Source organism: Diabrotica undecimpunctata, chromosome 9, assembly GCF_040954645.1.
Source record: "Diabrotica undecimpunctata isolate CICGRU chromosome 9, icDiaUnde3, whole genome shotgun sequence".
Lineage (NCBI taxonomy): Eukaryota > Metazoa > Arthropoda > Insecta > Coleoptera > Chrysomelidae > Diabrotica > Diabrotica undecimpunctata.
Window position 1 is genome coordinate 130,807,269 of NC_092811.1, and position 13,228 is coordinate 130,820,496.

Genomic DNA, 13,228 nt, shown 5'->3' on the forward strand with positions numbered 1-13,228 from the left:
TACAAAAATGTCAAAAAATTACTCAATATAGCAATTATTATTATTAAATCAATATATACGTATCAAAAATAGACATATCCTTACATTTTAAATTTTTATGTTATATTTTATTGGTACGTTAATATAAAATGTCCTTTTTTTAGGAGCCAAAAAGATAATAAGTCAAAAATAATAAGTCACCACCAGTCAATAATGGTTGCCTAACACTAGGAAAAGTGTGTTCATTTATTAGTTTTTTTTTTTAATGTGCAGCTTTTATTATTTTCATTAGACACTCTGTTACTAATAATAAACTAAGGTAGCTGATTTATATAGGACAGTAAATATTATCCCCCCGTTAACTGAAGGAACTACGAAAGTCAAAATTAAAATAAAGTATTCACACGTATTCACCCTTTTTGACAAATTTGTCAATTATACGTCAATGTCACTGTGACAGAAAGCAGTGTCAGTCCGGTCATTTTAAAAAATAACTTACAGAAGTTTATCTCTTCTAAAGTTATAATTTCCGCGAATATAATTACTAGAATTTACAAAGTCTTGTCTAGGTACCGATCAATAATTAATTTAAAATTCCAGTTTTAAAACTATAAACTCTGTGATTGTGAAACTTCATAGATGGCGTAAAGTTTCCAGCCTGAATTGTGTTATTGATTTTGTATATAAACACAATTTACTAAATTAGATTTACAAATCAAGCATTGTTTGTGCGTAAATAAAGGACCTGGATGAAATAAGCATTTTATTTGCTAAGGTAACTCATTAATTTACCTAAACGATGTCGGAAGAACTAAGAAAACGTAACATTGGAGGCGAAGATGCTGTAAGTATTATTTTAATAATTTATAAAATGTTTAAGTAATTAGAGTTTGTACTTATTAATTAAATTACAACATTACCGTGATTATTTCTGTTGAAAACAACTAAAATTATTTGATTAATATTGTCTTATCAAATAAAAATGGCAGTTTAATTTGCTAAAATTTGACCAGTGATATAAATATTAGGACCATATCAATTAAATTAAAAATAGTAATTTAGACTAGAATATAAGGTGCAAAACAGAATTGTGTGTACTATCATACTTATTTACTTAAAATCCAGTAAATATAGGTTTCAATGTACAGGTACTGTCACAAAAATCAAGTTTGTCTTATTAAATTTGAGTGGACAATATATAAATAATATTTTCTTTGTGTGTCATAGTCAATGTGCCTTATAAAAGAGTAGATTTAAAGGCAAGACAATTTTTGTAAACTAGTTTTTGATATGAAAACATTTTGCTATGAGTATTTTTGAATTTCTAGAAAGAATTAGGTAAAGTGGGGCAAGATGTACTTTTATGTGATAAATGGATACTATTATCAGATACTAATACCTACAAGGTAACTAGAATTTGCTTGTTTTAGATGAGTATGTAAAGGTACATTTATAAGCTATTTACACAATAGATTTTATTTATAGTATGACAAAGATAAAGATATTGATAAATTATTCAGTCATTTTAAATTTCATATCATCTCAACAATTAAGAAAAAAAGAAAGGACTAAAAGACTGGGTAAATAATCATAAAAATCTGAAAATCTGAGAAATGTGATCTGATACAACCTTAAGGAAACATAAAAATTTGTGACCAATTGTCTCATGTGGCCAAATGTAGCGAAGGTTATTTTTTGTCTTCATTATTAACCAATATATTTTTAAAGACCCCCAAAACAAATATAATTTTTAAACAAGATATACTTAAAACCCACAGTACAGGGGATTATGTAGATGATGGACCTATATCCTTTTAAGTTTCCAAGATATACACAAAAAATCATCTATTTTGAAATTTTTTGTAAAAACACTTCAATAATGGCCATAAATGAAGTATAATATAGTGATCATGAGGCCATTATCAGTAAATTTAAGTGTGCAAAATGTCATTAAGATTGATGTAATTGTTTATGGGTTATGTTAAATGTTTATTCCAAAGAGAAAATATTGTTATTGGCTCGGAAGTGCTTCTAGGTCAGTTTCAAGTGAAATGGATTTCTAAAACTTGAATTTTGAGGTAGTTGGTGCTATTAAACAATTAGAATAACTTTATTATTTTTCTTGATTACATTCGTAATCAATTGTATTGACAAATATGTAAGTAAATTATGCAATGTGCATGAAGAAATAACTCTGTATAGGAAAGATACTTTGTATAGTGAAGTGGTGGGAAAGATTTTTTCTAATTATTATCTTAGAATCCTAATTTCTTCCTCTGGGATGCTTTCCATGTTAACATAACAACTGAGGTAACCTTAATATGCATCAAAAATTGACAAAAGCCATACAAATCGATATACTTTATTATTTTAATAATAATTACTACATAAATCTTGGAATTCTGTAATACATGTTTATTAAAAAAATTTCTATCTTGGCCCCTATTTGTTGTTTGAGTTTTTTTAAATATGCATTTTTTATTCAGCTTTTAAGAACAATTTTTTACAACCAAGTATCATAAATAAAGTTGTTCTAATTGTTTATTGGCATGAAAATCTTCTAGTTTCTTATTAAATTTTTAACAATGATTTTTGATTAACAAATAGGTACTTCATTTTTTGTCTTTATCTTCAAAATATTTCCAAAGTTTCAATATTGACTACACATTTATAATATCATCTAGAAGTATAACTCCATCAAGGAAAATTGTTTAAACATATTATTCAATATAGTAGGACAGATGAATTGGATCGGACATGTGGAAAGAATTTAAGAAAGCAAAATACAACTGAAACTGAGATACATCAAACAAATAGAAAATGATACACCATTAAAAATAAAAAATTGGACAAAAAAGCACAAAAAAGATAAGAATGGAGTAGAATTCTTCAACATGCCATGACTGAAAAGGGTCGTTGAGAAAGGGATGTTGAGTCAATGATGATGATGATATCTAGGATACAGTTTTAACATAACTAATAAACTATTTAACAGATTTAGTTATAATTTTGCAAGTTTAATTTACCAAAAATGGTCTCATGATCTCTGTATGTATTAAAAAAAGCCATTCTTTTGAAGGAAGGACACTAGAAGAAAAAAAGAGAGATACTTAAATGTGTTGAAAGTTTTCTGTAAATTTTTTTATACTTCCTTGATAGTTTTTTCTAGTTTTGCGAATAATATGTACATGTATGCAGTTTACATGCTGTGGTCTTGGATTATTTCTTTCTGATGTGAAGAATATGAACTCTCCCTCAACATAAAAAACAATGGAAATTAGTAAGAATAACAATATTTAATAAAACACTAAGTAGATCAGGAGAACAAAGGAGTAAGGAAGTACACATACAGTTAGTACAGTATAAATCCTGATGCACTTTATTATTTACATCAGAGATCTAAGTTGACATTGTTCCCAAATTACAAAAAAAATTCCTGAATTCATTTTAAATCAAATATATCACATAATTATTGCAGAAGTGGATTATACAATAAAACAAATTAATATTCAATGTAAATAAATAAAAATATTATAAATAGAAAACAATAATTAAATAATACTCGTACATTAAAAACAATTTGAACCACTTGTGTAGTATAAAGAAGTGAAAGAGAATAAAAAAACAACAACAAAATTTCGTTGATGGATCACATCATGAATGTTAACGTTGTGTTAAGATAAATAAAGATATAAGTATGAGATATATAAAGATATCTAATGTGTACAAGCACATGCAGCATATTGTGGCTCATAATACAAAGCAAATTGGAAAGCAAAACCAGTATGAGAAGAAGATGAATAGCTTGTATGAAAATCATCATTGACTCATTTCAAAACTACTCTTTACGACAGATTCTTAGAAAGTTAGAGTAATCACGATGATTGCTAACCATCTTAACGGAGATGACACTTTAAAAAGAAGAAGAGGTGAAGAAACTCAGTTTGTAGGAGATTGTAGCAACCATCGCGATTCTATAATGTCTGTTGCTGTTGTATATGAAACACCAGTAACAAACATTTCGAGCCTAAGGCCTATAAACACAGATAACTGTATGATATACCTATAACATCTAGAGCATACTACACCTCATTATTAAACATTTAACATAAAAAATGAGAAGTACACGTTGCATTTTTCCAGTAATATTCTTTTTGACTAACCATTTTACCAATTTCCATTAAGTACTTTCTTGCTTTATTGATATAATAATATTCCATAAAGTATATTGTGCTGATGCCAAGCCATTAGCGATATGTATTCCCTTTATTAACCTCCCACATGCATTAAATTGATTAAGGTTTTATTGAGGTCAATGTAACATGGTTTTTCTTGAATTATTGAAAGGGAATTATTAATTTTAAGTATAATATTTGCAAAAATAAACGTTACCCAAATTAAAATTGCTATGATATCGCACTGGTAATTTAGATACCTTACAGCTTTTGCCGCTTCTAGGAGAGAAAGAAAACAATTCATTTTTAACGGCAAAAAAAATTAAGTAAGAATATTGTTACATTTCTTTAAAATCACTTTTATCGAAAAAAGCAAACAATATTACAATCCTGTAGTACTAAAACTTAATGAATACTACTACTTGAACTGTCAATTTCCTGTTTATACACATTTTCTGAAGTTCCAGACCTTACGAGACATTTCGGGATATTTCGATAACATCTAGAACATTTTAGATCGCCAAGCGACTTTTTCTATATGGAATAAATCTTACAGAAGTGTCGTAACAATATATATATATATATATATATATATATATATATATATATATATATATATATATATATATATATATATATATATCAGTAAATACTGAAGAACTACAACAAAAATAAGCTTAAACGTATTAGAAAACCCCAAAGAACTCCAAAATTAGATGTTAGAAAACTGAAAGAAGCTGATATAAAAAACAAACTCCAACAGAAAATATAGACAAATATAAACAAAGACAGTCACAATTACAAAATCATTAACAATGAAATCAGAAAAATGATAAGAGAGGCAAAACAAACTTACTGTGAGGAAAAATGTAAAGAGATAGAAGATCTTCAGAGTATTCAACCTACGTAAAAAGGTTAAAGAAATGGCAGGGCTGCATAAAAGAAACCACAACACAACTCTTTTAAATAAAAATGGAAATACTATGATAACGACTGACGAAAAGCTAAAACGATGGAAAGAATACATGGAAGAGCTCTTCGACGACGAAATATACGTGTTATATTTTCTCGACTCTGCTTTACGGGAGAGAAGCATGGACACTTATCGCGTCGACTACTAAAAAGTTGGAAGCATTTGAACTGTGGGTGTATAGAAGAATCCTGAAGATATCATGGACCGAGCATGTAACAAACAACGAAGTCATGAGAAGAGTCAACAAAAGAATGGAAGTATTGGAAACCATCAAGACACGAAAGCTGCACTACCTGGGGCATGTTATGCATAATGAAAGATACAACGTACTTCAGTTAATTATACAAGGGAAAATCCAGGGCAAGAGAAGTGTAGGAAGGAGAGGAATCTCATGGTTGCGTAACTTGAGGGAATGGTACGGATGCACATCATTTGAACTATTCAGAGCGGCAGCATCTAAGACCACAATAGTAATGATGATAACCAACCCCCGTCGCGGAGATGGCATGTAAAGAAGACAACAAAAATAATAACTTCCACGTAAATATGTTATTTGCAAAATCAAGCAAAGATTGCTTGCATCTAAAAAGTGCACTTTTTGAATATGTCAAACATAAACGTGTAAAAACTATTTATTTAATTACACTTTCTAATACACTCAGGTGCAAAAAAAATCGATCCATTCGTTATTTCTTATTTATTTGAAGTTGTATAATTTTAGAGACATTAAATTACGTATGTAAATTTAGGTGTACCCTCGTATACGAGAAATACAATAATATTTTTAATATTGCTTTTTATATTTCTTAAAACAAATTGGTATTTCAGGTTTTAGTCAAAAAGGGTCTGAAGCAAGTAGATATTTATTGAATGTTGTTTTTAATTCAACAACCATACTAGTGTAGTGATTTTATTTTCAAAACGTGTTATATTTTTATTTAATTATCCTTCCTAAATGTCTCTAACTCGGACAGATGCTGCAAGGGCGGTGAGTTTAGTTCAAGATGGTCGTAGCCAATATTATGCAGCTGAAATATTGGGTGTTAGTCGATCTTCGGTTCAAAGAGCAGTTCGGCGTTTTAGCGACACCGGTAACTTCTCAAGAAGACCAGGATCAGGTCGTAGAAGGGTAACATCCGAAAGAGATGATCGATTTCTGTTCTCATCATGTTTGAGAAATCGTCATCTAACTTCAGTTGAACTGGCAAATCGTCTGAGCGAAGTGAGAAATGTGGATGTAAGCAGATGGACAGTTCGTCGACGACTTGTAGAAGGTAATTTATTATCCAGAAGGCCAGCCCTATCTCCAACACTATCAATAGAACATCGCAGAGCTCGCCTTGCTTTTGCAAGAGAACATGAAAACTGAAGTGATGCAGATTGGAGCAATGTATTGTTCTCAGATGAGTCCAGATTTTGTCTAAGGTCCACCAGACGGCCGAGAAAGGGTTTGGAGAAGACACGGAGAGCGATATTTTCAATGTAATATTGCGGAAAGAATAAGTCGGGGGGGGGGGGGCTCCGTTATGGTTTGGGCTGGTATCAGTTCAGAAGTCCATACTGATTTAGTTATTGCAAGAGACATAACAAGTATTTTAGATCAGCATGTGGTACCTTTTGCTCCTTTCATTGGACCTAATTTTATTTTTATGGACGACAACGCGCGTCCTCACCGTGCTAGAATCGTCAACCAATATGTAGAGGAGGTGGGAATTGTCCGTACGAACTGGCCAGCTTGCAGACCCGATCTCAATCCCATAGAACATCTATGGGATATGATGGGAAGACGTCTTCGAGCACGAGTACCCCGTCTTAACAATTTGGCTGAACTTACAGCGGCTCTTCAAGAAATATGGGACCAATTATATCAATTTGATATCCAGAGGTTAATTACCTCAATACCTAGACGTGTACAGGCTGTTGTAAGGGCCCGAGGGGGAAACACTAGATATTGATTTATTATCAATGTTTTTCTTAACTTCAGAAAGTTTTGAATATTATTGTATTTTTGAGTTTTGGCGTATGTCTCTATAAATAAATGTTTTTTTTTGGTTATCTGTAAAAATTATTTTAATCTAACATATACTTTTACATATATACCTGATTTAAAACTAATATCTTCAAACGTTTTCTTTTTTTAGCAAGTAATACCCATGGATCGATTTTTTTGCACCTGAGTGTATATTAAAACCAAGCTTTTACTATACTGTAAATTTTTTATAGTTTTGTAAAACAAATTTTAATTGAAATATTTGTAGATATATAACCGGGTTCAGTAACAAAATCCTGTTGTTGCCTCATAAATATATGTATAGCGCAACTATAACATGCATGCATACATGTTTTCCAGTCGAGCGACATTTCCCCATTTCCCGATATTATTGATATTATTCATTGGCAATGTTTTGTTCGGCGAAACTATTGTTTTATCGTTTGAATTATTTCGAACCACCTAGTTGCATATTTTATGTAAATAAAGGATTATATAATATATATTTATATGTGCTCTACAAGCATAACATAATTGCCGTAAAAGTTTATAAATAAAATTAAACTACGAGGTCTGGGTATTAAGTAACGAGACTGCTTATGAAAAAGAGTTTTATTTTAAAAATTATTGTACAATCGAATGCTCTCCTTCAATATATTCCCCTTCTCTCGCCACACATCGTTCGATTCGTTTTTTTGCATCGGTCAAAGCAATGCTGGAAGTTTTCTTTTGTTAGAGCTTTTAAGAGCTCCGCCGTTTTTCACTTCACCTCTTCCATCGACTCGAACCGGATTCATTTTAAAGGTCGTGGCATATTATCATGCAAGTTGCGTTTCCAGCACATATCGTTTCCGAAAAATATAATTTAAATGGTTTTAAATATGACCAACGCACACTGTCCAGAACATTGCGTTTCAGACACTTGTTCAGTATATTCGAACACAATATTTTACTGATGCCGACGGCTGCGTAACGAGTCGTAACCGGTTTGTAAGGATAATGTTAATTAGATACCTGTCGTTTTCCCCTTGTTGTTTATTTAGGTCTTTGTTTGATTTTGATACAGAGTATTTAAAAAAAAATAATTTTCGAGGCTGTTTTTAATAGGAATTTAATAATAATTAATAAGTTTAACAATTATTTTAGAATGAATAGGATTCAGTTTAAATATGTTTTAAATTTAATTTCACCTTCAGTTAAAAAACAAAATACTACATTTAACGAAGACATACATATCAAACCAAAAAGTATTTTTAAAAAGAAGAGTACAAAAGTCCTACTTGTTTATCACTTCCGTGATTAATTGTCACAAAGCAATAAAAACACATGCATAAATGACAAAATAGCCTCGAAAATTATTTTTTTAAATACTCTATATCAAAATCAAACAAGTTCCTAAATAAACAACAAGGGGAGAACGACGGACATCTAATGCACATTATCCTTACCAACCGGTTACGACCTATGTCCCGGACAGTGTGCGTTATTCATATTTAAAACCATTTAAATTATATTTTTCGGAAACTAAACGCTGTGTACTGGAAACGCAACGTGCACGATAATATGCCACGACCTTAAGGCAGACTTGATCTTCGGAAACAGGAAAAAGTCACAGGGTGCTAAATCAGGCGAGTACGGCGGGTGTTCGAGCACTGGAATGCCTCTAGTCGGAGTTTTTTTAATTTAACGAGAAATTTCACATTAATCCGTTGCTCATGTTTTTCGTCACACATTGTTATCGGCACGAGAAAAAAACACGTTCTTTTCTAACCTCTACAGAAAAAATATTACGACAGCGACAAAAACGTGTTTTTGTACTGAAAGAGTAGACACTTCCAGCTATTCAATGATGCATTCGTTTCCCACTCTTCCCCTCTAGGACGCCTTCTGCGCGCGCAGTCTTGTTATTTAATAGCCAGACCTCGTATACTCGATTTGAAAATGCATAATAGAACATTTTTTTTAACCCTCTTACCTTTTTTTTCTTAATTGGTTCAAAATATCGGAAAATTTCTAATTAAGAGTAATTTGGATGATACAAAAATGAATTTTTGGATGTCTGTTTTTTTTTTAATAAATTTTCTTTCAAATTTTTATCTTTGGTATCGAGAAACTCTAAAGGCGCGTACAGACCTACAAACGCATACGGTGAGCAGCCACGAATACACATACGTGTGCAAATGTGGACGGCCACCGTCCACGGTGGCCGTCCACATTTCGTAACCTCTCGCCGCATGCGTTACTTCTTGCGAATGACTTGAGCACACATGCTGCGAGCCAGAGTGGTGTCGGTTTTTTCACACACATCAAAGAAACATACGTGTGCGATAGCGCTCAGTTTAGACGGATAGCGTGAGTTTAGACGTGAGTTTAGACGAATAGCGTGAGGATTTGTTGCATTTGCAAGACAAGTATGGATTTATTGAGTTTTATTCATTTTATTGATTTATGTGTAAAATGGAGTGGTCAAATGAACAATGTTTGCAATTAATAGATTTGTATGAAGAAAACCCTATATTATGGGATCCAAAAAATAAGTTTCATTATTCAAAAACAAAAAAAGAACATGCATACTTCGGGTACTATTTTTTTGTGAAATAGATTGTTTGGAAACTTTGAAAAGATACTGGAGACTTGTGTAAGAATCCCCAGTGGCCAGAAATCTTAACGTTATCAGTAAACGTCCCTTAACAGGTATGGCTTTTCTTAAGACTGTCTCGTTTTTCTTTATTACAGGGCCTATATCATTTAAAAGGCGTTCACAGTCTTCTACTGACATACGTGTAAAATTTTGAAATTGTCCAGTATTAGGTTCTAACGCCAAATCTACTAGTAAATCGGACTTTATTTGTAGGGTTCTACTTTTAAATAAATGCGTCGCCCACCATCGCCTATTTTTCCTTTGTTTTTTCTTTTTTAATGAACTAATAACCACAAACGCGGCACTAACCATAAGCAGCTCCTCAGACATTTTTTCACGAATGGATGGAGCGCCTTGAGCACGCAAACAGATGCGATGATTTCTAATTTCAACGAATGCTCTGAGCGCGAATGGTTTGAGTACGCACGCATATGCGTGGCTTCTCACCGCATACGTGTGCTAGTCTGTACGCGCCTTAAAACAGTTTCAAATTGTGTAAAAATTTTTGTCAGGCATACAGTACCGGCCCAAATTATTAGGCCAAGCAAGGAAAAATTTACTATATGAAGTTATTTCTCTCATGATTATGAATATATTTGAAAAAAATTACTGTTTTGTTCTTTTTTGTATAATTAAGTATAATTTTTAAAAAGTAGATTACATTACATTTAATATTTTGTATGTCCGCCTTTGGCTGCTAAAAGAGCTTGAACACGTCTAGGCATGCTCTCGATACAGGCTTGAATAGTTTCCTGGAGGTGAGGATTATGATTCCACTCATATATGAGCATTTCAAGTAACTCCCTTGTATTAGTAATGTTGTTTTTTCGCGATCTGCCTTTTCAGTACTTCCCACCCATTCTCAATAGTGTTAGGCGAGTTGCCAGGCCAGTCAAGAACTTAATTTTTTTTTGTTTTAAATAAGTTGAAATATTCTTAACATTGTGGCAAGTGGCAAGGAGCACCTTCGTTCATAAATATGGGTTCCGCTTCTCCAGGAAATCATTCCTGCAGCTGTGGCAAAAGTCTCGTCTCGAGTACTTTCCGGTACTGGTCTTGTCTCATCGTGTTTTCCACCACGTAGAGACGGACTGTACCTTTGCCGGATACCACAGACCAGACTATAAGTGACGGTGGGTGTTTGATGGTAGGCACAATACAGTCGGGCTTGTATTTCTCGTTGGGGCATCTCCGAACAAAGTTCGTTTTTTCTGTCAAAACTTGAAAAAAAAATTCGTCCGAGAAGCACCTGAAATCAACAAAATTTTTAAAAATTCTGATGTTTTTTTTAAGCAAAACAACACAAATATACCTTTTTCCAGTCTTCCACTGTGCAGTTTTTTTATTTTTGTGTCCATTCGAAACGTTTCTTTATCATAACCGGAGTAAGCTTTGGTTTTCGAGCTGGTGTCCTAGGTACCAGTTTGTTTTCGACAAGTCTCCGACGAACTGTTCTTTCTGAAACACAAATTCCTTCATCTCTTATCTCCCGGGTAAGCATTCACAATGGTTTCTTTCTGTTTACTAGGCAAATATCTCTTATTTTGAGTAGTCACACGATGTCTTCCGCTGTGACCCTTACGCTTTGAATCCAAACTGACTCCAGATGCAATTTTCTGTTTTATATTCCTTACAGAACTTCTTGATGCTCCTACCATTGCTGCTATTTCATTTTGAGACATTTGTCCAGCTTTTAGGAGTCCAAATACCTGGCCTACTCGTTTTGGTGACAGATCAGCGTTTTTCGCCATCTAAAAATGTGTAATACCCTTAATTATACCAATAACTTCACTGTATATGTTCCGTTTAGAATTCAAATGTTCACAGACAATATTTGAGGTTATAAAATGCACTCTAGTTGACAGGACGCAATTCTGTCTAGAAATGTCGGTTAGGGCGGTGTTGTGAACGTTAAAATAGTACAATAATGTTACCATACTATATTAAATGTTGCTATGCCAAAAAAATAACATTCCTGTTGTTAAAAATTATTAATTTAAAAAAATGCAAATTTTTAAAGCTTGGCCTAATAATTTGGCCAGGTACTGTCCAGGTCTTTCGACATCCAGCGTACATTAGTGTAAAGAAGTAATTGGTGGAAGTTATCTCCATTCAATCGCGTATTCAACGCATTGTTTTGGATTCGGTTTACTGCATCAATGAAAAAAGGGATAGATTCATGCAAACTTAAATTCAAATTTTTAGCAACTAAATGTTGTCTCGATGACGTAGTGCAGAAAACGATCATATGTCAATAATAATGCTTCATTACTAGGTAACATTGAGTCGTCCAGCTGTATAGAGAAATGGTCATTTGAAAATAATTACACAAGCTTTCAACATCATAACTTTCATCAATACATCTTTAACCTGTATATATATTCAGGGATTCTACAGTTTTCACTACCTTCCCTCGCTCAACCGTTGCCATCTCTCTCTGTTTTCCCATTCTCCATCGTTTAGGCCTCTCTTACTCATGGCGTCGTCTACTTCGTTCATCCATGATCTTAGGAGGGGTCGTCCTCTTTTCCTCCTTCGTATGGGGCTCCATTCGGTTATTCTCTTTATCCATCTGCTGTCGCTAGTTCTTCTTACATATCCATACCACTTTAGTCTTTTTTGTTCTATATATGTTAGTATGTCTGTTTCTATTGATGTTCTTTGCTTTATTTCGCCATTACTTCCATCCATTCTTGTTATTCTGCAGCATCTTCGCAGGCATTCCATCTCTGTTGTTACTATCTTACTGCTGTTTTTCTTGTTTATAATCCAATTTTTAGCCCCATATGTCATAATACTTCGCACTAATGTTTTATAAATCTGTGTTTTGTCTTCATATTTAGGTGTCTATCTCACCATACTGAGTTAAGTTGTCGGATTTCTGTTCCTGTTTGTCCTAATCTTTGCTTAATTTCTTCCTCTGTTGTCGCCTTTTTCGCGATTACAAACCCCAAGTATTTGAATTTATCCTTTCCTTTGATTGTTACGTTGTCGTCAATCTGTAGATCTTCTATGTCTTCTTCACTTGTAGATAGGTACTCTGTTTTTGCCAGGTTAATATCTAGGCCAGCTTTGTATATTCTTCTTGTAGTTTCTTCATCATGTAACTAAGGTCTTCTTGGTCTTGTGTAATAACTACTTGATCGTCTGCAAAGCTTAACGTATATATGTATTCGTTTCGTACCGGTACTCCCATGCCTTCGCATTTTCTTTTCCATGTAGTCAAGGCTTTCTCTAGTGTATATTTTGAATAGTGTTGGAGGTGTGGAACAACCCTGCAGGAGCCCTTTTGTTGTGGTGAAGTCTCCTATGATTCTTGTTTCCATTTTAATAAACACTTTATTTTCTTTATACAGAGCTTTTATAGCTTCTATGAGTTGCGTCTGTATTTCTAATGTGTACATTGCCTCCCATAGTTCTGACCTTGGTACAGGGTCATACGCCTTTCTCAGGTCTACAAATGCCAAATG

At 33.0% G+C, this 13,228-nt stretch overlaps 1 protein-coding gene across 1 annotated transcript in view; it reads left to right on the forward strand.

Moving 5' to 3' along the window:
* Positions 1-431: 431 nt before the first annotated feature.
* The window catches only part of Cds (CDP-diacylglycerol synthase), a 37,967-nt gene continuing 25,170 nt past the window's right edge, over positions 432-13,228 (forward strand). The window contains exon 1 of the mRNA XM_072545290.1: positions 432-823. Coding sequence (XP_072401391.1) covers positions 779-823 — 45 coding nt within the window. The 5' untranslated portion in view covers positions 432-778. The remainder of the gene's footprint in view (positions 824-13,228) is intronic.